This window comes from Hydra vulgaris, chromosome 01 (genome assembly GCF_038396675.1).
Source record: "Hydra vulgaris chromosome 01, alternate assembly HydraT2T_AEP".
NCBI lineage: Eukaryota > Metazoa > Cnidaria > Hydrozoa > Anthoathecata > Hydridae > Hydra > Hydra vulgaris.
Genome location: NC_088920.1, coordinates 15,423,287 through 15,451,229, shown reverse-complemented (window position 1 = coordinate 15,451,229; position 27,943 = coordinate 15,423,287). Strand labels below are relative to the sequence as shown.

General features: G+C 26.5%; 2 protein-coding genes and 1 long non-coding RNA gene across 4 annotated transcripts; 2 read left to right on the top strand and 1 right to left on the bottom strand.

The window, feature by feature from the left end:
* Positions 1-3,016: 3,016 nt before the first annotated feature.
* Positions 3,017-3,462, top strand: LOC136075138 (uncharacterized). The gene is made up of 3 exons (XR_010635702.1): positions 3,017-3,085; positions 3,177-3,245; positions 3,392-3,462. It is a non-coding gene; the product is annotated as an uncharacterized LOC136075138 (long non-coding RNA).
* Positions 3,463-6,811: 3,349 nt separating this feature from the next.
* LOC136075137 (uncharacterized) lies at positions 6,812-27,074 on the top strand. Of its 2 annotated transcripts, none has more exons than XM_065787474.1 (6): positions 6,812-6,950; positions 7,999-8,440; positions 9,432-9,490; positions 16,118-16,240; positions 16,362-16,463; positions 27,019-27,074. In XM_065787474.1, exons 1-6 carry the CDS (start codon positions 6,933-6,935, stop codon positions 27,052-27,054), a joined length of 780 nt encoding a protein of 259 aa, XP_065643546.1. In that variant the 5' UTR covers positions 6,812-6,932; the 3' UTR covers positions 27,055-27,074. The 2 variants fall into 2 exon arrangements, with proteins under 2 accessions (XP_065643546.1, XP_065643547.1); XM_065787475.1 differs by lacking the exon at positions 6,812-6,950 and adding an exon at positions 7,058-7,212.
* Positions 12,974-14,239, bottom strand: LOC136074984 (uncharacterized). Its single transcript, XM_065787165.1, has 2 exons — positions 13,969-14,239; positions 12,974-13,849 (listed from the first exon to the last, which is right to left on the bottom strand). The coding sequence occupies exons 1-2, from the start codon at positions 14,237-14,239 to the stop codon at positions 13,134-13,136; spliced, it is 987 nt and encodes a 328-aa protein (XP_065643237.1). The 3' UTR covers positions 12,974-13,133.
* Positions 27,075-27,943: the final 869 nt, after the last annotated feature.

Sequence of the window (27,943 nt, the reverse complement as noted above, 5' to 3'; positions counted from 1 at the left end):
GCTTTTTACACAAGTGAGATATTACCTGGCCAACGACGATATAATAGTTGCTTGTAATATAAATTTTTAATACATATTATAGTACAAGCAAAACCTTAATCCTTCATTGCTCATATATCGACTGACAAATTGGTAGGTCATAAACCTTATTTTATTTACATTACATATCATTGGTAGACAAATATGTTGAACATATAAGGAGTGTACATACATCGACTGGCAAATAGGTAGAACATGCAAGGAGTGCCGCTACATTGACTGAGAGTTTTGGTTTGGGCAGGCAATCTATCGATTTCAAAAAAACATTTAAATTTTATTTTAGCGGAGTATTTTTTCCTTGAGGATTTTTCTCAGGGTTTTTTTTTGCAGGGTGTTTGGGGGGGTTATTATTTCCAGGGGGATATTTTTTCTAGAACCAAGTTTTCTACTATCAAAATTCAAATTTTGTTTTTTTAACTGAAAGTTTGTTTTACTGTTATAATTTATTGAATATTATTCTATTTACTATTATAGATAATCGGTACCGTGAAAGTCGATATCGAGAAGGATGAATTCGTTCTATGTGGTATTGTTTATTTATAAAAAAAAATGAACTTATTATAATCAAAATATGAAATGATATAAGTCATTTTTTTATTCAAATGATTGTTGAATAAAGAATGAAAAAAGATATCGACGTGAGTTATAATCCATCATGATAATCACATTAAATATAAAAATGATACTTGATGAGAAATTTAACTACAGAAGCAATACCACAAAATAAATTAAGTTAAAGTTTTGTTACCACTACAAAATAAAATTAAAACTGTGATACCATATGAAACATTAAATAATAAATATGACTTCAATCTATACCACATAACCCTTGGGAGTTTTAATTATACTTTATGAGTCAGTTATAATGTTTTTAGTAATTATATAAATTTACTGTTTCAAACTACAATGATACAACCGGTACTATTAGTACTACAGAACCACATGATCTCAATATCGATATACTGTAAGTTGTTTTATCTAAAGTAAAAAACAACCAAAAATCGAAACCATTTATCCAATTCTTAGGGGATAGACGTAAGTCATTAAACAACACGTAAGAAAGGGTGTCAATAATTACTCAATTAAGTCGTAATTAATTTAATGTAATTACTTAAATCAATTGCAATTACAAATTGGTTGACTTGACGCTTTATGCGTGCGTCAAGAAACAGATGTGTTAAAAATTTCATTATTCATTATTGATAGGTTTATTTTATTAAATAAACCTTCCATGCCCCTTTTTCTGCGTACTTTTTTGTTTTATTACTGCAAGCAACGCAAGGATTGTTTTTATGAATAATTTTATTTAAATTACTCAAAATAGTTAATATTGTACTAAAACAGTATAATAACATATTACTATTTTTCTAATATTTGCTTTAATGCAGCTGACCACGCATATTCCACATAGGTAATAACATAATTGATGTCATTACACAAACGAATTTTAGGTCAAATATAATTGATTAAACGAAAGTTTCGCTAATAACGTATGATTAAAAAGTATAACTAATAGCTTGTGAAAAAACTCTTTGGTAATCAAACTATGAGAACCATTGGGAAATGATTTTTTTGCGGTTTATAGGAAGATTTGGTTAGTATTAAACTCAGAGAAGATGGTGAGGAAAAAAAACCCAGTAAAAATAACAACAATCATACACCTTGGTTATATAATCCAAATCTAATATTAAAAAATCTATGATGCTGATACTTATTTATTGCTTATTTGCAGTAACTGCATTCATCAGTTGTGAATCTGATATTAACGAAGATGTATACGCGTTCAAATGTAAGAAACATACACTTCTTATTAGGATTTTAACGAAATTTATAATTTATATTCTGTAAATTTATTTAAATGTTTGAACCATTAATAACAGCAACTATACTAGTTGAGTAGGTAGAGTGCAAGGGGGCGGGGGTGATAGGTAAATAAATAGATAATACTAATAACTATAACAATAATAAAGCGTTTTTTTCAGAGTAAGAGTTACGAAGAATTAACAAAGAGTTACTTTAGTGGCTGCAAGTATTTGAGTAGAAGAACTGTTGCACATATATTTAAAAAATATTGTTTTGATACTGCATTTAGTTTATGTAATTCAATCGAAGCAATAACAATTACAATACTCTGTTTTAACTGTTTAGGTGATTACGGAAAATATGTGTGTGGATATAAACAATGTTGCAAGTCATATTCCGACGAAGAAAAACCATTTAAATGTAAGTTTTAACATTCCCTCAAGTAGCTTATTATTAAATTTATCTGTTAGAACCGATGATGTACTGTGCACTGTATAGGTGACGACGGTAGCCATATTTGTGGATACAAAAATTGCTGTAAGACATATACAAATGAAGAGAAGCCGTTTAAATGTAAGTTGGTCTGATGTTTCTTTTAATTGTATACTATTCTTTACATATAGACAATGTAATAAGCATAATTAAACTGTTTAATTATTAAGGTGACGACGGTAGTCAAGTTTGTGGTCATAAAAAATGCTGTAAAATGTATATAGCTGAAAAGAAACCATTTAAATGTAATTCAGACATCTTTGGAAGGACATTTCTTTGCAGTATAATCAAAACAAACATTTTTATTAATTATTTGGTTACTAGATAAAACTTTCTACTTTATGACGAAGGAATTTGCGTTTGTGAGTTAAGCGGGGGTAAAGGTAAGCCGCAACACACCGGCACGCCGTCCTGATGACATTCTTTTTGTACAATTTTCTACAAGAATGGGAAAGATTAAAAAAATGACAAAGTTATAATAATAATGCGCAGTTTAAGCTTCAGTTTTTTTTGAAGCAAAACTATTGATTGTCACGATATTATTATTTCTTTAATTTGTTTTTGCAGCCCTCAACATTTAAAAAAAAGTTGTTTCTCTATTGTAACTTTATAATAATTTGCCAAAACTTTATTACTATAAAAAATAACAACGCTTGGTAATAATAACATTTTAATCTTATAGGCAGCTACGGAAGTTATGTTTGTGGGCATAAGAAATGCTGCACGACAAAAGTAGAAAAGCCTTTTAAGTGTAAGTTGAGTTTATATGAACTAACAGTGACTAGTAAGATCTATTAATAAGAATACTTGTTTATAACAAACTTTTCTTTAAAATCATACAGGCGACTATGGAAGTTACGTTTGTGGCTACAGAAAATGCTGTGAAACTATTGTGGAAAAACCATTTAAATGTACTTTTATTTTTCGAAGGAGGAGGGGAGGAAAATAATTAGAAAACTGGCTAAGCAAGAGTCGGTCATGATGAAAGCAGGTTTTACCATTACCATAATAAAGATATTTCAGATCTCCATAGTAACAAATTCTTCATTTCTTACAGGTCACCATGGAAGTTACGTTTGTGGCTACAGAAAATGCTGTAAAAACTATTGTGGAAAAACCATTTAAATGTACGTTTTTTATTTATTTTATTTTGTGAGGAAGGTCGGGGGGATAATTAGAATATTGGCTTAGTAGGAGTCGCGCATGATGTTAACAGGTTTTAACACTAACATAATGAAAATATTTCAAACATCAAAAGTAATAATCTTTTATTAATCTTACAGGCCACTATGGAAGTTACGTTTGCGGCTACAGAAAATGCTGTAAAACTATTGTGGAAAAACCTTTTGATTGTACGTTTTTAAAAAAAAGATAGACTGTAAAGTTTTTAAATATAAATTTTAATTAAAAGTAAATTGTTTAAACGATTCTCAATTATTTAGGCGACTATGGTAGCTACGTTTGTGGTCACAAAAAGTGTTGCATCACTGTTGAAGAAAAACCTTTTAAATGTAAGTTAGAAATTTAGTTAGTTGCATATATGTATAGAGAGTTGTATAGATGAATAGATAGTTATGATACTGTATCGGAACTAAAACAAGCTTTGCTTCACTATTTAAGATAGTAATGTAAATATAAAAAGTAAAAATTTAAAATTTATCAAAGTATCTATCTAATGAATAATTATATATATATATATATATATATATATATATATATATATATATATATATATATATATATATATATATATATATATATATATAAAAGCAATAATTTAAAGTATTTATAGACTTTTAATATAAAGTTTTTATTTTTAGGCGGCTATGGAAAGTACATTTGTGGATATAAATAATGTTGTCCTAATCAGGTAAGCAGGTAGAGTTTGAGAACAAAAATTCTTGGAAAGACTAAACACTTCAATTACTAAGTTATTCTTTAAAACTACTTTTTTGGTTACTGTTATATTGAATACAAACTCTTACTCGTGAATAATACTTCTGTACCAATTTTATATTTTTTTGTCCAGTTGTATGCACCATAAAGAAAATTTACCAAATAATATAAGGGAAATGCAAGGGCAAACTCATCAATCAAATTTGTTTTGCAACAAGCTAACGTCAGTTTGTAAAGTTTATTTTTGCTTCACTTTTGGATAATCGCTTTACTTTTGGATAAGCTAAGGCTGCGCCTTAAGATAAGAGAAAAAATTATTCATGGGAGCATGCGTAGTATTGCTTCGGACAAATTAAAATTCACACTAAACATGTTCACGTCATTATTTTTCCAAATCATGTTGTTATTTTTTCCTTCTTCAGTAAAAAATAATACATTTTTTTTATTTTCTTTTCTGTTTAACACGGTATAAATATTATTTTTACAATGCACATTTAAATACATATACAATAGAAGAGAATACATAAATAAATGCCGAAAATTACATAATAATTAAAATATAGTTAAAGCAGAGAGAGGGGCTTAAAGAAGATACGGAAAACATTTCATTATCACAATCTTTTCATAGAGCCCCTATTTTTATATAGTTAGTTTAATCTTAAATACCTGTTTGATTAGAAACTAACGTAATATATATTTAGTTTATATAAAATATATTGATTAGATATGTATATAATTGTTTTCTTTCTGGAAAATTACTTTTTGTTTTGTTTTTATTACTGTAAAAATTGTTTACCGAAAAAAAATTTATTTTTTATTTATTTTAATTTTATTTTTAGGATGAAAACTAATACGTCTTAACAGAAATCAAAAAAACAACCTTTTTTTATTATTTGTACTCTTATATAAAAAATATTGAATAAAAAATATATTAAAACCAGCTGCTGCTTATTTGATGATAAATTGCAGGAAATAATGTTAGTAATATTCTTCCTTCCCTCCTCCACATAATAATATGAAATATATTTGTATACATTACAGAAAATTTGTCTTCCTATAAGACTGACCACCAACATCTACAAAATGCAACTAATACCCTATTTGCTTTTCAATAGGGTTAAAATAAATTGTTTTCAAAATAGTAGAATTAATATATACCCCACGCCCTTTTGTCTTTAAACCTCATCCACAATAATTTTCTAATGTAACAGTCATTTTTTGAGCATTTAATTTACCTAAACACAGTTAAGTCGCTATCCAAACAATACGTTCCAGTTTTCGTCAGAAATTAAAAATGTTCTAAGTAGCAGTTTTGAAACCCTCTACATCTCCCATATCTTTTATTAGGTAATCCTCTACCATTAAATAATTTTGTTTAAAAAACAAAACAATTCGATGAAGTTTTTTTTCAATAAAAAAGCTGATTATTAAAAAAATTATTTTATATGTCAAAAATCATTAAATTTTTGTCATCCCAAAAATTTACTGATGTACGTTAAAAAATAAAACATCAATCAGTGGTTTTAAGATATGTCTTTTATTATAACAGAAGAAAATAAATCAGTAATCCTAATTTTATATATAAAAAATTTGTCGGATAAAAATTTTCTAAAAAAATATAAAATCTTATTTTGTCACAAATAGGTATTGTAATACCAAATAGCTAATAATGAATAGCTAATTTTCGTTCCAGCAAATAACAATAATTTAACCGGTAATTTGCCAGTTTCTGTACGGATTATCTCATTTACTCACTACGATGATAACTTAAATTTTTTATAAAGTCACAAAATAAAAAATAAAATGAAAGTTGCTAATACAAGTTATGGCAGTTACTCAGAATTTGATCGTTTATTGTATGTGTATACATACGGTTTGTGGGGTCAGTCATTACAAAAACAAGCTGAACATAGTTTTTTAAATCAAGATAGAATATCATATATGAAAGTTACATTTTTACGAGCACAAAACAGTGCTTGGGGTGAGGTTCAAAGTTTTTATTAACTAGTTTGCAACATCAAAAAACTTCAGAAGCGATTGGCTATCTTTAAAAAAATTAAACTATAAAAAATTAATAAATGGGTACCATTTATTACTTTTTTATAGTTTAATTTTAATCTTTAACGATTTTTGAAAATACAATATAATCTCTCTAATTCAAGTTTCCGTTAAAAATGGAATTTCAATTTGGTCCAAATATCATTGGCAATCAAAACTACTCGCTACTTGATTATTACAAAAAAAAAATTAAAAAAAAAGATAAAAAGTTATAACAAAAGTATAACAGACATTGCTTTTTAATAATATTAAAATACATTGTCTGATTTAAAGTTATAAACTTCGACTTGATTATATTTCATTCAAATTCTTAATTAATTAATTAATTAATTAATGAGATTATTAATTCAAAATAATCTTTGAAGATAATACTCAAAATATTCACGATTATTAATTTTTTGAACTTTAGTAGTTGTTTTGACAGAAAACTCTTATTTTCAGTATGATTTAAGATTTTAATTGCATTGAAAATAAATTGATTAGATAAAAACAACAATGTTTATAAAAAAAAAATAATAATTTAAAATCAGCATGGATTATTTAAGAAAAAGTAAAATTAAAAACAATTTATGAAAACTTGATTTTATGTTACGTCTTTCTAAACACGCATCCCCGTTTTTCTGTTCAACGGAAAAGCGAAATCTATGGCCTCACCTAAAAAGGTTAGAAGAAATATGAAAAATTATTAAATAGTTTTTTTAAAGTAAACTAAATAATCAAAAAATATATACAATAACTACCGTAAAATGTAAAGTTTTGTTTCTGAAAAAAAGTATATATCAGTATAGTTTAGTATTGTTTAATGCGTCCATAAAAGGATTAACATTTAAAACAATAATTAGTGTGCTATTATTTAATGTGCATTATTCGACTCAAGTAAAACAACAGTATTTTCCCTGAATGTATCATTAATATATTTAACAGGTTAAAACTGTTTTTATTTAATTTAGTACTACTTTAACTGATTTTTTTTTATGGGCAAGATTGAGGTTGCTTTTTAGTTATTAGTGTTGGCAAATTTTTGATTCTAAGCATAAAACTTTCATGTTTTAAATCAAAAAAATCTTCAAATCAAAAGTTAAAAATAAAACTTTCATTACAAGTTAAACTTGTAATGTTGTAACCAAACTTGAAGTTTGGTTAAATTTTGAAAGAAAAAGTAGGACTTTTAGAATTTTGTCGCAAATGCTAAAACCATTTTTGACAAAAACTTTTTCTTGTATAGTTATTACTTTTTTATTATAACAGTTGAGTAGTAGTTAACTAGTTTAGTGTATCAAATGTTTTATTTTCGTTAATTAGGTAACTGTTAATTAATTGTTAACTATACTTAACAATTAATTAACAGTTAAACTAATCTATTTATTGTATTATACTATACTATTCCTATATAAGAACAATTATAAGAACAATGTGATAATATTAAGATTAATGTGATAATATGTTTTTAATAATGAATAATAGTATAGCATAAGATAATAAAGAGTATAATATTAGTGTAATAATAGTGAAATTTACTATCATCCTATAAATAGTTGAATGAGTTGTTTTGTATGCAGTTCAATAAAATTGTATACTAATTTATACTATAAATAATCTATACTCCTAATTTATACTATGAATATCATCAAGAGAAAAATATTTGTTGTATTTGCTCTCAAAAAATATTTAGTTCATTTTAAATAATAGTTCATTTTTCAAATTATTTAGATGCATATAGAAACTACTACATATAGCCACCAATATGACAATAAGTACAAACCACGACTAAAATATACAATTGAGTCAGGCAATCTTGATGAAACATCGTCTGGATATAGTTCCCGTGAAAGTCTTAAATGCAATAGTATGAAGGACTCAGTTTTACAAAAAGAAACTGTTTTTTCAAAGTTAAACAAGCCAGCTAACCCTATTTCTAATGAAGGACTCATGTTAGACCAAAAGTCTGAGAGTGATGTGAAATCTCAACCATGGGGCAAGTCCCCCAAAAAGTGTTGTCAACACCATGAATCTATTACTGAAATTAATGATCAGTTGATATTACAAAATAGATTGCTTGAAGAGCATAATGCTAATTTAAAAGAAGAACTTCAGTTGGCAAGGAGATTTTATCAGTGTGCACTTTCAGAACTTAGCTCTCAGTTAACTAGAGGTAAGGTTTGTATATTTTTATAAGATACCGTAATCAGAATAATTTTGTGTTTTGTTTGTTTTTGTTTTCTAATTTTTTTACTTTGAATTTACCAACATACTTACATATAAATTTAAAGAAAAATTACATCTTTTTTAAAAATTTTAAGCAAAAACCATGCAAATATATTTTAGCCTCGAAGCTCATTATTACCACAATAAAATAAATAAATAAAATGTGCTTATATACAGCAAATTTGAAAGTTTTTTTTCTAAATCATTTATTATAGACCACTGTGCATTAAAGTTAAAAAGCCTTTTCATTTTTTATTTTCTTTGTTTTTGCATCTTTTGCATTTTGAAAAATCTTTTTATTTCTTTACAATAGATTATCTGAGGTTTTTTTTTTTTATATAAGTTGTCAACAATATATTAAAAAATATTTTTTGATCTATTTTTTATTAAAAAAGTTTCCACTGTTTCTGTGAATTTTTAAAATTAACGTGACTTAAGTTATCCAAAGTGGACCTAAGACTATGGTTTTAGCCCTTAGTCTATGTTTTCAAGTTATTTTTATTCTTTTTTTTTACTAATGTTTTGATTTATTGAACAATCTTTTTCATTTAAGCAAAGTTTAAAAATTACTATTGAATTTTTATTCTGAAACCCAAGTTTTAAAGCATAAGTTGCTATTTCCATTTCATTTTATTATGAATGCAATGTATCTTGATCCAATTGATTAAATGTAGTGAAACCCTTACATTTTTTATAAATATATTTTATTTTTTCTTAAGTTGCTGTAATTTTTTTACTAAGTTAGTGTTTTGTGATTATAAAAAATTTCAAGTATATAAAAATTTTTGAAATATATAAAAAAATTTATTAAGTATATAAAGAATATTTAAAAAAAACTTTGTGTCTGATTTATTAATGTTTTGTGATTTTAAAAGATTTGAAGAATATAAAAAAAAATTTAAAGAGTTGAATTGTTAATTTACTTTCTTTGATTTCAGCTGAAAATCATATTAAGTATTTAAGTGAAGCTATTGATGCAAATGCTGAAGCTGTTGCAGTAAGTCTAATTTACGTTTTTTCTGGTTAGAATAAGTAAGTTGTTAGTACATTATTAATTTACACCTTTCATTTCATTTTTATACTAGTGCTTTTCTATACTATACTGTTTAAAAAAGAATAATTTTTAATAATTTTATTTTGCAAAAAAAAAAAAAAAAACCATTGTCAAGTATTTCTTTATTTCTTTTTTCTTTTCTTAATTTTTTTTCTTTTTTTTTTTTTATTCCTTTTTTATTTTCTTTATTTCTTTTTCTTTTCTTTATTTTTAAATCTTTGAGCTTCATTAGTGTATCAGGGATTCTTAAAAATCACTTTTCAAATTTTCACTAAAATAATGCAATGCCAAATCAAACAAGTTAAAAGTTTATATAAAATTTATGCTAAATTATGCTAAGTTATAATTAAATTTATATTAAATTATTTATGTTGTTGCAACTAAAGCTGAAAGTAATTAAAGTTTAAAAAAAAATGTTACTAAAATCAAAATGTTCTTTAGAAGTTTATTTAATGTTAATTGGCATTAAGAACTTTCTCTAGTTGCCAAAAATTGCTAAAAGTTTGTTTTTAATTTTTTTTTTTTTTTTGACTTGAATTTTTTAATTGTTTTTATTAATATTTGATAGTAGTATTATTATTCCAGATATCTTGTTTTTAATTTAAATCAAAAAGTAAAAAGTATGAATTTAACAATAAATATATATAAAAAAAATTAGCAATACACAATACAGTAAAAATTTTTAAAACAAGTTTATTGAAGTTTAAAAACTTGATAAAAAAAATAAATTGTTATATTCTTAGATAGTAAGTGACCGGAGTCCTGGCCTTGTCTAAAAATGAAACTTTTTACAAATATAGCCCCAGAAAAATTATAATAAATTTGTAATGCTTATAAATTTATGCATATATTGCATATGCATATATATTGAATATAAATTTATGTATATATCTACTACTTGTAAATATATATATATATATATATATATATATATATATATATATATATATAATATATATATATAAAATATGTATATATATAATATATATATATATAAAATATGTATATATATAATATATATATATATATATATATATATATATATATATATATATATATATATATATATATATATATATATATATGTATATATATATATATCCCCTCGGAATTAAGAAAAATGAGGTCTGCAATAAATTGCCGATCTCAAACTGTTAGACATCGGCATCAGATCAGCAAAAATGTTTTGACACAAAGAGGTTATCATAAAATATAGAAACAAGTTCAGCGATTTTTTGCCGACCTCAAACATTTTTAGGTTGGCATTGCTGAATGCTGACCCTAATTCCGAGGGCTAATATATTAATATATTTTTAAAAACTAATTTTACTTTCAAAGATGTTGCAAGCAACCACTATTGGATAAAAGTATTTGTAGAAAGAAAAAAGAGATGCATTTTTAGAACGATGGGAAAGTGGCTTAATCTTAGTAAATTAAAGCAGGTTTAACTACATTTACAATGTGCTTTTGGACCTTGTCAATATAAAAATGTCAACAATATTGCAATAGTTGTTTGAAGTAAATAACTGAGTTTTGTTGTAGTTAAAATCAACTAGCTACTGCAAGGCTCAAGAAATTAGTCTTTAGCTTTGAGTAACAACTTTAGCTTTGGAAGCTAGAGTGATTTGGATATATAACAATAGGTTAATCAGTTTAACTGGAACAACAGAAATTGTCTCTCTAATACATGATCAAAATTTGCATTTAAAAATGGTGTCTTTTTAGAAATATTTAAATTTTGTAACAAAAGCAATTAAAATATTTTGTAAAACATTTATTTGAATAAAACATCAAATAGTGTTATTTATTGACTAGTTTAGGATATTTATAGTCATGGGCCAAGGAAGACGCCCTCCCCTCCCACGGGAGGCCCCTACGCCGCCCCCCATCTCCCTAGATTTTTTTAGATTTTTTTTACATAAAATGAATAAATAATAGTTGATTGTTAAAATACATTTTAAAAACATATTTTTTCAGTTTAAGTTTGAGAAACAATTTATTTGCGTTACTTCAAATTGATAAATACTTACCTCTTATTAAAAAGATCTTTTTACGTCATAATTTTTAGTTTTAAGTCATAAATTTTTATTATTATTAAGTCATAAATTTTAAGTCATAAATTTTAAAACCAAAGATATTAAAACGTTTTTAAAACATTTTGACAATCAATATCTTTATGTAGTTTTAGACTAATATAGTCATTGACATAATAAGATGGGAGTGATTTGTGATTTAATTAAACCCCCACCCCTCCTTCTCAGCCTACAATTCAAGAATTTGAAAAAAATAAAAGACATTTTAAATGCAAAATAGGTAAATAAAATAAAAACAAAATTATTTTAAACATAATTAATTTTTTTTTGTAACCATCAATTTATATTCTTCAAATCTAAATCAGATATGTTGTATGTACGACCTGATATTGTTCGCGGTGTAAAAATTAGGCATATAACTTCAGAATCGAGCACCCAACACTCATCAGTTCTCATTGGCCAAAAGAAGTTTTTACCTAGTCCATGTGGATGCATGAATCTGACTTTTATATCAAGCTCACTTAAATTCCATTTATCTTGGCTTTACAAAAGGAGTACATTAAATTAACATCTACAATCTGCCCAGTAGTTATTTGTTTTAGACTTTCTTGACATACTACTCTTTTAACAGTCCCACCAATACCATCACAGGGGGATTTACCATGACTGATAGCAAAAAATACCCATTCAGCATTTAAATCAAAGTCTTTACTGTGATGACCAAGATTGATAAAATTTTTAAAATTTTTAAATTGTGCTGCACAACCATCGGAAAAGTATTTCACACTTGATACATCAGGTAGATTTTCTTTGATATATCTAGTTATATCTTCCTGAGTCTTGTAAATAAATCCTGTGTCATGATCAACATCTTCTGAAAGGTAACAAAAAGATTTATGTTTGAGAAGTTTGTTCTCTATAAAATAAAGTACAATTGTATAAAGTGAGCATTGACTTTTGCTCCAGTGATAACTTTGAACCTCATCCTGAACAACATATTGATAGTTTTCAGCAAAATCTCCTAAAATTAAGCATTCGTTTTGGTTAAGATTTTCTTTACAGTTTTTTAAGTATCTACTTTGTGTTTTTGCAATATATGAATGAGTGGTAAGGTTGTCAATGCTGTCACATAATAAATCATTAAATTCATCTAGTGGCAATGACTGTGAAAGTAGTGTTGTACGATCGGTACTCTGCCATTGCTTAAATACTACATCTTCTTCATGCTCATGGTCCATAAACTCCTGCACTAAAAAACTTTTTAACACTTCAATACCAGGACATTGGTTACATCGATGCAACATACATTCTGCATTTTCAAGAGAGCAAACAATCAATGCCATGAAATCTTTATAACTTTTATTCCACCTAATGGCATCTATGAGAGATTTTGTATTTTGGTGATGTATGCAAACACATACATTGTGGGTACCTGACGCATTAGTTGTAATACACCATTTAGGTTTAAGAGTACAAAATTTTGACAAACTGACTTTGACGTTAGGGTAGTCTTTTTTAAATGCAACATGTAATTCATTAAGATTGAGTAGCAATTATCTTTTTTGAACATGTTGGTTTTTCTTAATACTTACATAATCTTTTTTTCCTGGCATCATTCTTGAAAATTCATCACTTTGATAAAAGTTAATCACTAAATTAACTGTTTCTGGTGAAAGTGGGTTTCCAGTTTTTTTCCCGGGTAATGATAGAATTCCATTCTCATTTTTAACTTTTCTTGCTGTTCGAACAAGATACTCAGACACTTCAAAGTAGCTTGATATCTTTTTACGTGTCCATGATTTTGGTGCGAGTGTTAACATTTGCACCTTATGGCAATAAGAGTCAGTCTCTGAAATTTTATTTTTTATTTCATACATTAAAATGTCTAGATCATGGTCATTGTTAATGTTGTTGTTTAAAATGGGGCTTTTTATTTCTGTTGTTAAAAAAGTTTCTTTAATATGATATGCTAATGAGACCATTTTTGCAACTCTGTCAATAGTGTTCTTAAACTTTTGTTTTGCTACAGGCAATTTGCTGTGTTTTGAAAGACTTTTTAGTTTGACTGGTGAAATTCCAAGCAATTCTATAGTGGTATCTAACTTAATTTTTTTCTCACTTTTGGATTCCCATTCCTCCTGTGAATTTAAATCTTCATCAGTTTCTATTGCTTTTTTGTAACATTTACTGCAGAATTTCCAACCTGGGGTTACATAAACATTATTTTTTTGCAAATAGTTTGCCATGTCTATGGAAATCTTTATATTACCTAAAAAACAAATTTAGTTTTACGTGGTTAAAATAACTGAAATTATCAAACATTTTATAAATAATAAATTGTTTTCTTTTAATTTCATATCAATTCTGTTGTAAATAAGGTATGATTACCTTTTATAGCAATTTTTTTACTTTCCTTGTGTGTTCCAAAAGGATTGCAACACTTTGTAATTTTTCTCTCAAAATATTTTCCATAGATTTGCTCATGATAACAACATATAATTCTTATTGAACTATAGTTTTCCTTTAAATTTGCTCTCCATATTATTTCTTCTTGTTTTTCACAAGGAAGATCTTTAAATTGAACAAAACCTTGTTTTCTTGAAAATCCAGTTTTGTGGCAATGAATGTTAAGACTTTTTCCAATGTCACATTTCTCCATATTAATTATTTTTATTATTTATTACCAAACAAAATAATATAAAAACTATAAAATTAAAAGTAATTCTTTAAGAAAATACAAACAAGTAAATACCTTTAAAAAGAACAAAACAAAACTTATGTTTGTTTTTTATATAAAAGGAGGTTTTAAGTCACCAATTTGAAATAATGAAACTTTTTTTTTTCAAAATTAAAATTAAATTGTATGTTTTTGCATTATTTATTCATTTTATGCAAAAAAAAAAAAAAAAAAAAAAATCTAGAGAGATTGGGGGAGGGACATAGGGGCCTCCCGTGGAAGGGGAGGGTATCTCCCTTGGCCTATGACTATAAATGTCCTAAACTAGTCAATAAATGACACTATTTGATGTTTTATTCAAATAAATGTTTTAAAAAATATTTTAATTGCTTTTGTTACAAAATTTAAATTTTTCTAAAAAGACACCATTTTTAAATTCAAATTTTGATCACGTATTAGAGAGACAATTGATGAACCTAATTTTTTTCAGTAGACCTAAGATGAAATAATGATATACAATTAAACTTTTTACTCGGGATTTTGGGCCACAGTCTTCATTTTACCTCCAAAAATCACTAATTTACAAGTCAATAATTTTGAACAAAATTGGATAAATGAGGCATTTCTTGAGATAATCGAGTCTTAAGAGTGCTATTTTGGATTTCTCAAGTTAAAATCTAATAGAGTACCAAATTTTAGGAAATTTCCCCAAACCATTATGAAGATTCTGTATGTCAAAGTTGCTTTGTAGTCACTTCAGAAAATCACTAAAATGCTGAGTCAGCATTATTTCAAGTGACGATATCTCTGGAACCCATTGTTATTTTTAACTAAAATTTTCGCAGTTATTATTTTTTTGATATGGACTGCAAGTGGTGTAAAAATAAACAAATTCTGAGACGTAAAGGTTTCATGGTCTGGATGATTTCATATATTTTTACCCTGGAGCATGACAAGGCTTGATTTAAAACTGATGAGAAAAAATAAAAACTCCCATACCTGCTAGGATCAAGGCGGTTAGGTAACAGGCACATTTATGCACACTTAATATGGATATATATTGATTGAAACATATATGTTTGCTATTTATTTAGATGCTGGCATACAATATCTTTACATATTTTTATAAACTTTAGTATGTATATGGTGTAGTATTTGCTGAAAAAAAAGTTGATGATCAGATGGATGTGTAATATGACTTTAACAAGACCAGGAAATGCGCTATAATCTCATAAAGAGATTAGAAAAAATGTTGTATCGAACAACGTTTGTCAGAGAAGAATAAAGTTTAATATAAAATAATAGTTTGGGTATCTGGATGTAAAGAAATAGCAGCTTCAGAAGAAAAAAGTAGAGGTAGAAGAAAGAAAACTTATATAGTGAATTATATATGGTATGAACAAACTTTAGTTAAGGAAAAAAATGCTTACAATTGTTTATATTAGAGATATAGTGTAGATATTTTTTTATCAAACCGGGCTCTGGCCCTGGTCAAATTTTTAACCCTGGTCACTTACTATTTTTAGAAAAAAAAAATTAAAAATTAAAAAAATTAACAAGTATGTATTATTCCTGTGTTGAGTATAATATGCTTAATAACTCCAAAACTCTAAATAATGACAAAATGAAATGTTTTTAAAATAACAATATTGTTTAAAACAAAAGTTGAAAAAAGTGTTTAAATTTATTTGACTTTTTCTTCAATATTGAATAAGTTATTTAATATAAATTAAATATTGATTGAAATATTAATTAATAATAATAATAATTAAATTTTAATTATTGAATAAATTTAATGTTATATGTTAAATGTTACAGCAACTACTACTATATATATTTACTTATAAATATGCTTTTTAGGGATGTCCTAGCAAAGACTTAGGGAGTCCATTAAAGTTGCAAACCTTTGATAAAGAGAGTTCTGATATAAATATATCTCGTGCTAAAATATTCCAAGGTAGAAGTTTTGTAAAAATGAAAGAAGTAAGTGTTTTCATTATTTTTATATTTGTTTTTATTTTATTTTGATTTCAATCTGAATTAAAAAAAAACTGATAAAAAAGTTTCTGTTTAAAACAATTTTCTATTTAAAATATTTGTCTAGCAGTTACAAGAGCGTAATCAACTTTTAAAAACAGATATTCAGAAGTTAAAAACAAGAACAGATTTGCCACGTTCATCAAGTGTCCCATTAATAAATAACAATGTAAGTTATTTAAATTGATTATTTTTTTTTACTATCAAAAATCATGTTTCACACACACAAATACAAACACCCAAACACACACACACACACACACACACAAATACAAACACCCAAACACACACACACACACACACACACACACACACACACACACATATATATATATATATAAATATATTTTCAATGAATTTTTTTATTTTAATTTAACTTGAGTGTTTCAACGATTTAGTAAGTAAAGTAAAATTTATAATTTAATAAAACTTATTTCCAGCTTTTACCACAAAATTTATTAGTGGGTTTTATAAAATAAATTTTTTGGGAAAAAGAGATATCCATACAAAAATAAAATATTTGTAAAATTAAAAGTAAATACAAGTTTATAAAGATTTCTTACAAAGCACAATCTTTTTTACAGTTTTTGTTTAAAATATTGCAAACATTTTAATTTTTGCTGAGTTTCATCAGCTTCTGTTTTGGCTCCTTGAATGAACCAGGTGAATAGAGTTGACAATAATTATTAAATAAAATATTTGTCATTATTAATCCATGTTGTTTTTCCTTATCTAATGAATAGTATTCTGATATCATCATAAAGAGATTACATATTGATGAATGACAAGTGATATTGTATACTTAATAAAAATGAATGTAACAGTATGTTGCCCATTGGCTGACTTTGTCACCAGGAATAGTTAAACCTCCTCGATTTATATCCTTTACAAAATTGCCATATGCTTCATAGAAATAAAAGGTGTCATCTGGGTTTTTATTTTCAACAAGTAGTATACCCAGCAATATATACTAATGACATTTTAATATCGACAGTCAATGAATTGCCAAGAGCAGGTTAATTATCAATGTTGCAAATATCCTCGCTTTGTAAAAATTTACATTTTGGACAAGAGTGATTCTCAAACTTTAAATGCAACTATGTACAATATATATGGGTCATCCCATATCAAATCACCTAATGGTCCCCAGAGTACCACTTCAAATTTACTTAATAAATAATAAAAATAGTTAATATGGAGAAATGTGACATTGGAAAAAGTCTTAACATTCATTGCCACAAAACTGGATTTTCAATTTTGACCACCCACAGCTTTTATGAAAAAAACACAATCCTGAAAATTTCAGCATGATTGACCAAACCGTTCAAAAGTTATAATTGAATCAATATTGACCAAAATCGGAAAAATTTGAGTATCTGGAGCTTACAGTAGATTTTTTTGATTTTTACCAGATCATAAGTCTGGCAAAGTTCTATATATAGACAATCACCAAAAAAAATTTAAAGACCTATACTTTATCTTATGACATGATTGTAGCCCTATGACTTAGTTGTATATTTTATTTTTCCCTAAATAAATATAATCAGTTTTTCATAAAATAAAATTATCAGTGTCTTAACCTAATTTATTTGATGTGATTTTATAATACTTATTTGTTAAATTTTATGCATATAATATAATTAAACTGATATAATTTTCACATGTTTATAATTTGAGTGTAAAATACTTCAATTTTCAAGAGTTTGTATTAAAATCTAAATCTGAACAGTATTTTCTGGATTTTATTATTATTTTTTTTAATATTGCAAGAACCAAAAAGTAAAAGTTTTGTGTATGCAGAAATAGTTATATGTAGAAATAGTTTACTGGTTGCATTTTAAACAGTTTTAATCACGGTTATACTTGAGATTTCATTTTTACGATTTTATTACTGGAAAAATATAAAAAAATTTATTTTTAGACAATGTTATATGATTATCCCTCGATTTTAATATTTTTAGATTAGTAAAAAATGTCAGAGAAATGTTGTGTGGGAAGAGTTTTAAATGGAGATTGTGATAAAATGTCATATTGTAGAATGGTAGGAAGAATAAGACTAAAAGTACTGATATTAAAGTTTTAATGCAAAAGATAGGATACACTTTCGAACCAAATGAGGAGATATGTTTTCACCATGAAAAAGCATATCTTTCTAGTTATTAAGCACTTCAAAAATACTGTTGTGATCCGTTTGAAAAAAATTATCAAGGGATTGTGTAAAGTTAACATATCAATAGCAAATCAACTTAAGATCAAACCTGGTCAAAAAGTTTTTACTAACTGTATGAATGAATTCAAACTTGAAAATATTACAAAAAGTAGTCAAGATGAAGCTGCTAAAGAAGATTTGAGTTGCTCAGACCTTGATAAGACAATTCTCAATAAGAGTGTATCTTTATTGGAAATATCTTCACTCAAAAATGTAAGAAGACGCAAAAAATTAGGATATGAAAAGCAAAAAGCTAAAAAATTTGCAACAAGTATGACAAACCTAGTAGCGTCAGCATTGGATATAGACCCAAAAGATAAAGTATCAAAAAAAGAACAAAAATATATAAACTGTAATGATTTAGACCAACTGTAAAAAATAAAATAAAAATAAGATTAAAGGAAAAAAAAGTTCAACTACTAACACTAACTTCTGATAGTTGGTCAATTGAAAAACTTGCCAAACATTTTCAGAACATCTTGAAAAAAGCTCGAAAGTTGAAAAAATGAAAAAGGAATACTTGCTAAACCTGAGGCTAAAATAGGACAGCCTTAGGAAGATACTGTTAAACAAAAAGTCATTAAAATTTATGAACCCAAAGAGTTCACAAGACAATGTCCAGGAAAAAAAGACTTTGTTTCTCTGCTTATAAGTAATGGAAAAGTTCATAAACAAAAACGTTTAATATTAGTTCAATTTAAGGATGTTTTTTTTTATCATCAAAATACTAACTTGATGTACGCTGCTTTCCCTAAGGGCCATTTAATATATTACAAAGATTTGATGAAAGTATGTGTTTGTAATATATATAGTCGAAGCTGCATGCTCCATCTATGTTCAAATTCCCCTGGTAAAGTAAATTTAAAGACTTACTTGGAAAATGTGTTTGAAAATAATTATTTTGATTTTAATGATCATACCATATACAAATAATGGGTGTCCAAACTAGCATTATTGAGTTTATTGAAACTCTAAGTGAAACTTTGTATGATCTTTTTCACCACCACTTTATCAAAGAAGCACAATCCTCCAACTTATCAGAGGCAAAAAGAACATTAAATCAACACATGTACCATCTTGAAGATCACAATATAAATGCTGAGCACCACTTCTTTGCTACACCCCATGGCAAAAGTCTATGTAGGAGGAGTAGGAGGAGCTATACAAAGAGAAGCAGCAAAAGCGAGTCTACAAACAGCAAATGCAAACCAGATTCTCACATAAAATGAACTGTTTACATGGGCTGAAAAAAACATTAAAGGTGTTAAATTATTTTACATATAAAATTCATACATAGAAACAAATTAAATTTAAAATGGACTAATGATGCATGATCAAGTCAATGTTGGGTTCCATTTGACAAAGTTATATGTCAAATAAGCACCCCATCCATTAAGGGTAGAAGTGCTTGTGACTACAAACTTGCTAATAATGATTACGAAAGTATTATGAGTTAATTAAATCAGACATAAAGAAATTAGTGTACTTGTGTTTCATGTGTATATACACTTCTTCTTTCAGCATTTTTTATTTTTTTGAAGTATAATATAACTTGTGCTATTAGGTATCTTTTTAAACTAAAAAAGCATTGCACTCAAAATGCTAAAATCACGTCATAAAATAGAGTATGGGTCTTAAATTTTTTTTTGGTGATTGCCTATATATAGAACTTTGTCAGTAAAAAGTTTCATAATTTATTTTAACTGTCTACGCTACTTTCTATGCCTACAAAGTTAATGTAATTTGTTGTATTTTTAAAAAAAAGTGATATTTTAACAGGCTGCTGCAAGTGCTAAAATAACTTTTAACACATGATTTTAATTTTTTCCACAAGTGGTTACTCTAAGTACACAAAAGTAACAAAAATTGGCACAGCTTGTCTGTTGGTATTGAACTGTAGCACATTAAAGTTTCCAAAAATTTATAATATTGTGTTATTTAGCAACTTTGAGGTACAAGAACTCAAAAACTGTTTAAAATCAGTCAAAAACACTTACAAAAATAGAAAATTTGGTGATCATCTATTTTATTTAAAAAGTTATGATCTGGTAAAGAAAAATCTACTGTAAAAAAATCTACTGTAAGGTCCAGGTACTCAAATTTTTCTGATTTTGGTCAATAATAATTCAATTATAACTTTTGAACGGTTTGGTCAATCAAGCTGAAATTTTCAGGGTTGTGTTTTTTTGCACAAAAGCAAATTTGAGGTGGTACCCTGGGGCACTTTTGAAAAACTAGGTGATTTCATATGGAATAACCCATATTTACTTTTTCAAGAACTTGTTGAACAGAAATAAAATAAGTTACTTCTGATTTTTATTGTGAGTTTTATTCATAAAAAAACAAGTTGAAGCCTAATAAAGAAATAAAAAATTTTACAGAAATATTTTTTATTATTGAAATTCATTAAAAACTCTTTTAGACTTATTATCTTTAATTTTAATAATTTTAAGTCTTCATTATTATTTTAAAATACTGATTAAGAGTTTATATATTTTATAACTATTGTTTGCATAAATGTTTTATGTTATTTATATATTTACTTTTTTTATATTAATACCAGATATATTACTTTTTAAGTTCCTTCTGAGTCTTGTTGTAATTTTCTAAAGAGCTTTTATAATGGATTTGTTGTATAGTTTCCTAATATCACATACTGATGAGTTGTGCCTAAAAGATATTTTAAAAGCTGAACCAAGTTGTATTAGCAGTATCTTTAGTTGGAAATTTGATTCTTTTTCCTTTTTCCATTTTTTTCATTTGTACTGCAAAATCGCCATTTGCAGAAAGTTTGCTTAAATTCCCATCACCAGCAGAAGCAATAGCAGATCAACTAAAATCTTTCAAAAAAAAGCCTGCATATGAACTGTGAACATTACAAATTTCTTAAACTCAATGGCTTTTGAGATTAAAATATTTATTCCTTCACTTTTATGCAAGTGACTTTTTAATGCTGCTAATGCTTCGTCACAAAACACTTGCAGACAAGTGATAACCTTCTTTCAATTGCCTTTGGATAAACAGAAACTTCCATTAATTTAGACATTTTTAAACAATATTCTTTGATTCAAACTTGTACAAATTAATAATATCAATGCACTGTGCTATTTTTTTTTCCTCATCAATTCATGCTCTTGAGTATTTTCTGTTATCCAGTTATTACGTAATACTTTTTAATAAGTAAAAGAAATCTTTTACTTTAAAAAGTATTACGTAATAACTGGATAACAGAAAATTTTAAAAGATCTTTAGTACACCATGCTTCTTTTTTTTCAACAAAGTAGTAAAACTTCTGATAAACTCTGTTACCATCACAGACAATAGCAACAACATTGCATCCAAATATTTTTAAAAATTCAAAATTCAACATCAAGTTCTTTGACTGGTAACATTTAGTAAAGAAATTTAGGTCCATTAAGCAATATTACAACCAAAAGGCTCAGTACTGTGTTGCTAGTAGATGAGATTTGTTAACTGATTTGTCAGATACTATGCCACCATGGTATTGCAACATGGGTTTAACATAAACCTCATCAAGAAGTAAAATGCATGTTTTTGACTTTTATCTCTAAGATAAGAAAAAATATATCTGATGTAAGTGGTATCATCTAAAGACTTATATTTAGATGTAATTCTTCCTGAAGTACGTAAACTTGGAAGTTCAAAATCTTCCCTGATGCGATTGTAGGCTGATCGTGAAAGGAAAAAATACTCAAAGGCTCGCACAATTGTTTTAATTTGATACTTTTTTCCTAGATAAATGTTTTATTCATTGACAACATTTGATTTACAACTTCTTTTTTGTGAGTTGTTTCACAGCAATTTAAAAATCCTAATGCTCCTTGGATAAAAGAACATCTGAAGACTGAATGCATAATACATCATTGCATAAATAATTGATAATAGCAAAATTAAGTTCATTAGTTTTTAACTTTGCAAAACAAGGTCTCTGCTCCCCATAATCACTAACAGTTATATAATCACTAACAGTTAAATAAGGAATATTATCTCTTGGTATTATAGCAATCCAATGTTTTTGTTCTTAAATGTTTCTTTGAAGTTGAAATGTTTTAACTCTATTATTATTATAACTCTATTAGTATTCTATTAGTATTAGTATTATAACTCTATTATTATATAACTCTATTAGTATTAACTCTATTCTGAGGATTATAATTACCATTGCAATTTGTTATCGACAAACTATTTTTAAAATACTAGTATGAATACTTTGATTATTCTTCCTCTTCTAAACTAACTCATTTCATTCAAAACTTGAAAGTTAATTTAAATACTGACGGGTGTTTTGTTATTGTAAGTTTTATGCAAACTTCACACTAATGCATAGATGTATATATTTATTTAACTTTTAATTATACTAATTAAAAGTATAATGAATAAAAATTATTTAGTTTATTTTAATTTAGTTAATTATTTTACATAATTTTTAATACAAAAAACTACCCCCTTATTTATTTCGTATAACTAATTTCGAGAATTGTCTAGTTTTTCAAATATAAAATTATCTTGCCTCCATATTTTTATGCAAGCCGTGCATTGGCAAAGCCTATTATTTAGTAAGCCACGCCCAATACTAATTCTTGTGGCATGCCACTTATGATTTCTCTCCACTCTGTCACCTTGTGAGACTGGTTGTTTTTTAACTTTAAAAAAAGTCTCATGCGACTAAATAGCTTATCAGTGATGTCATATCCTTTAATTTTTTTATCAGTCTTTTGAAGTACTGTATTGAAAGCCTTTTCAAAGTCAAAACTAAAATTGGACTGGATAAACAAGGCTAAGTTACTACAGGATAAAATCTAAAGTATAAGAAGATTCAGACTGCATAATATTCTTTACAAATTCACAATGACAAAATAAAAGAAAGTTATTTTTTATTATGTGTTACATAATTGACTTATCTACTATACCCTCTAGTATTTTACACATTACTGAAGGCAAAGAAACATGCCTGTTGATTCCAGAATGTAATTTATTTTATTTTTCAAAAAAGGAATAATAGTTGCAATATTGTTATTTTATACAGCTCTCAGATTATTAGAGCTAGAGTTAAAGCCATGTCACTGCACAGTTTTTAAAAAGTCATGGTTGTATAGTTTATTTAGTTTTTTATAGCTTTATCTTTTGCAGACTTTATCAAATGTATACAGTCGGGATGTTTTTTATATAAAACGTATAGTTGGAAGATGCTCTAATAATCTAAATATTATTATATAAAATAAAAAATTTCTACATTTTTTTCACTTTTTTTCAAACTAAAGTCTGAAAGTTCTCCTGACTCTTTACGAACAAAAAACTCTTGAAGTTTGTTGTTTAAATTACGTATTTCTTTCAAGTTGTTTGTTGCTCTTTTTGATTGCTTTGATATAAACTCTTCACAGTCTTGTTCAATATTAACATAACAATTTTTTTTTTTTTTTTAAACCGATTAAGTGCTTTATTTCTTGGTTTCACACAACTCTTTATACTGTTTTTTGTGGCATTTTTCATATCTGCAGAACTAATTAAATTTATTTATTTTTAGTAGTGTAGCTATCTCTCTGGTTTCTTGAGTTAAATAACCATTACTCTTAGGTGCTTAATACACAAAGAGAACATTTATCAATTTTTGGAAATTTTTCCTGACCACTACATGTTTGTTTAGACCCTCGCCCCCCTTCCCCCCTGTTTAACAATTTGTACTTGTTATCAACAAAAATACAACTTCTTAAAACTAAAAAGATAGTCAGAAAAAATATATATCAGTCACTGATAAGAACTTTCAGTGAAATCAGGCAATAAAATTGTCAACCTTTAAAAGATATTGTAAACTCTTATCAAAATTTAGGTTTTTCTTTATTTATCAAAATTTCGGTTTTTCTTTATTTCTCACCATAGTATAATACTAATGTGAGCGAACTAATGATAATGATAATGTAATGTAACTAATGTAATGTAATTAAATTTTAATGATTATATTTAAACAACTTTTAAAAAATATGCATTTGACCGCAAACCCCACTAAAATTAAATTGTTTATTTCTCTTCTGTAAAGAATTTCCACCCACCTTTTTATAAAGACTGTTTATTAGATCTAGACTACAAATCTCACCAACTTCCCTTTGTTCACTTCCCCCTCCCTTGTATTAAGCACCCAAGAGTAGCTTTTTTAATGCACAGGTTGATTCTTTAGCTTCTTGTTGATTCTTCGTATATTCGCATTTAATATTAAATTTAGACCATTCAAACTAAAATATTTTCAAACATTTTCTTAAAGGGGTTTAGGTATGCCATAAATAGTTACATTCTTTTTTCTTCTTTTTTTTTCATTCAACTTACTTATTGTTGATAGCATTTGCTATGGCTGACCATTTCAGAGGTAATAGTTGCATGATTGCAATCACCTTGCAATAATTTGATGATGTTCAAATTCAAGATGTAGGTGTATGTAGTTTAGTAGGCGAGTTTATAATTTCTTCCAGATATATTTTGCACCTTATAAAAGTATGTTTCAATAGATCAATTATTCTGCTGGCTGATTTTCTGTCAGCCAAATTTTTCATACTTATGCTAAAGATTTAAATTATTAAAACACCAAGATCTTGTTTGTGAATAGTTTTTGCAAGGTTTTAAGATTACAAAATATTAAAACACCAAGATTTTGTTTGTGAATAGTTTTTGCAAGGTTTTAAGATTACAAAATATTAAAACACCAAGATCTTGTTTGTGAATAGTTTTTGCAAGGTTTTAAGATTACAAAATATTAAAACACCAAGATCTTGTTTGTGAATAGTTTTTGCAAGGTTTTAAGATTACAAAATATTAAAACACCAAGATCTTGTTTGTGAATAGTTTTTGCAAGGTTTTAAGGTTACAAAGTATTGAAACACCAAGATCTTGTTTGCAGATCGTTTTGGCAAGAATGAATCTGATTTAGTCTTGTAGCCATTAAGAATGTAGTTAGAATTATTTCACCAGCATGCATCACTTCACACGAGTCAATATTTAAGTGTATAACTGTGTATTAGCAGTTCATAAATTATTTATATTGGTTTGGAGTTTACTTATACTTTTGTTGTCTAAATTTATTTTTGCAAGTAGTTTAGTTTCACCATCATATATTTTGGATAGGATAAAAAAATTATTGAGAAGATTGTTGATATAAATAGTAAATATTAGTGCAACATCAGCCAATCGCTATATAGATTCAATTAAAACCACATTTTTTGTTTGGTTAGGTATGAAGGATTTTAGTCTTTTGTGAATTTTTCCTTGATATTCATTTTTAAATACTTTTGCTAATTCTTCTGTGAGGGACTTTGTTAAAGGTGTTGTCAATCTTAACTCGCAACTTAATAGTGGTTGCTTGCAACCTTGTTGGAAGTAAATTTGATTAAAAAAAAAACTTAAGGAAGATTATCTAAACATAATTTTTGTTTACAATTACTTAGGTTGCAAAATCAAGACTTCCTATAGGTTTGTTTTGCAAGATTTGTAATTTTGCTACTAATGTTTTGGCTGCATTGGCAGTTACAAATTAATCTCAAATAGAATCAAGAGATTAAAGCAAAAGCACAAGTGATAAGGACCAAGCTATAGCATATTCTTGAAGGTACACATAGATGAAGGTACACATAGATAATTCATCTGTTTTAACTAATTTACTTTATTGGTTGCTGGTGTATTTATAAGAATTTATAAGTGTAATTATAAGAGAACGGTTTTTGTGTGAAAGTAGTTATTTGGCAATGTGTTATTTATATTCCCTTACATAATCATATCAAAACATAATCATATCAATAATCCTTTTCACTGGGCTAGTTTTAGTATGGTTTATTGATACATAAATGTTGTTGACCATTTGAAAGAAAATTGAGTTCTTAAAAGACTTTAATATTATTTTAAATTGCACTTTTTGCTGCTGTAATTTGTTGCATTTGTTTTTTAAAAATACATTTTAACAATAATTTATTTTATTTTTTTATTACCAATTTTAAAGAATATATTTACCTCTTCATGTAATTATATCATAGGTCTCTTGCAACCTTCGATTAACTAATTATCAGGGTTACAATCCTTGTAAATGTTGACCAATATTGGGAAGGCACTTTTCATTAACTTTATTAAAATGCAAAATATTTATATGTTTGTATATTTATTAATAATTTATTATATATAATAAGTTTTTATATATCCCCCGAATCATTAAAAAAAATTTTTATCTTAAAATAAAATGTGATCAAAATAGTGCTTGATTCATTTTTTGCTGATTTCTTTGCGTGATCTTTACTGAATTAAAATAGGTTACCACTTTCTGATTCTATAAACATACATAGTGGAAAAACGTGAAGTTTATTTAATTATTTTACGCATATAAACGATTTACATCCTTAAACGCCTTTATAAGTAGTAACACCATTATATACATAGAAACAACTTTTATAACACACCCGCCTTTGTGTAATTTTTTTTCTACCTGCTTTAAGTATTTGATTTTTATATATCTTTGTTTTAGGTAGATAAATCGCAGTTAAGAAACACTCCAAAGTAAATTGTCGACGCAACGCCTCTTTTTAAAGTTACATATTAACAAGCGTTAATATGTAACTTTAAAAAGTATTTTTAAAGCCAATTGAATTTTTTTAAGTTTATATTTCGTTTTATGAAACTTTTTTATGTAGTACGTTTATGGCTAACGAGTGACAAGGTTTTTAAATTGATATTTTAAAATTAATTTCTTTAAATTTTGTTTTTATTTATTTTAAATACTAATATAGATGTTTTTAAATTTTTTGGACGTGACGTAGATTTTTTTTATCTGTATCTTATTTAAACAGCTTTTTTGTATTTTCTTATTTATTGCGAAGAATAAAGAAAAATATCATAAAAAGTTGTAGATTTTGTAGCATGGTGGTAAATGTAAACAGATGTATGTGGGTTCGAGGGGTTCGAGTCTTTAAATTACTTCTTAAATGAAATTAAAAAACTCGTTGTCTGTACATCAAAATCACAACATTAGCTGGCATTAGAAAAAATTACGTCGTCCTTTTTTTTTTGATTACTAACGTTAACATAACCTAAATAACGATGTTATTTACGTTATTCCGACATTGCTGTGCCCACTGGGTTCCTTTTTAACATCCCTAGACGTATTATTATTTAGTATCTGTCTGTTAGGCAACAATGTCAGTCTATAAAATGGAATCTATGCCAGCCAAAATTCTCGAATAAAAAAGACTGCTGAATATCAGCGTATGAGCTTGATACTGTCAATCATTTGTAGATGTTGATTTTGCCTCTGCATCAAATGTTTCCTGTCTAAGTCAACAACAGTATATTTGGTTTGCGGCAGCCATTATAGATAAAATATAACATTAAAATGTAATGCTAACGGTTTACTAAAGTATATCTAGAGTTACTTACAATAAAAAGTCTTTTTG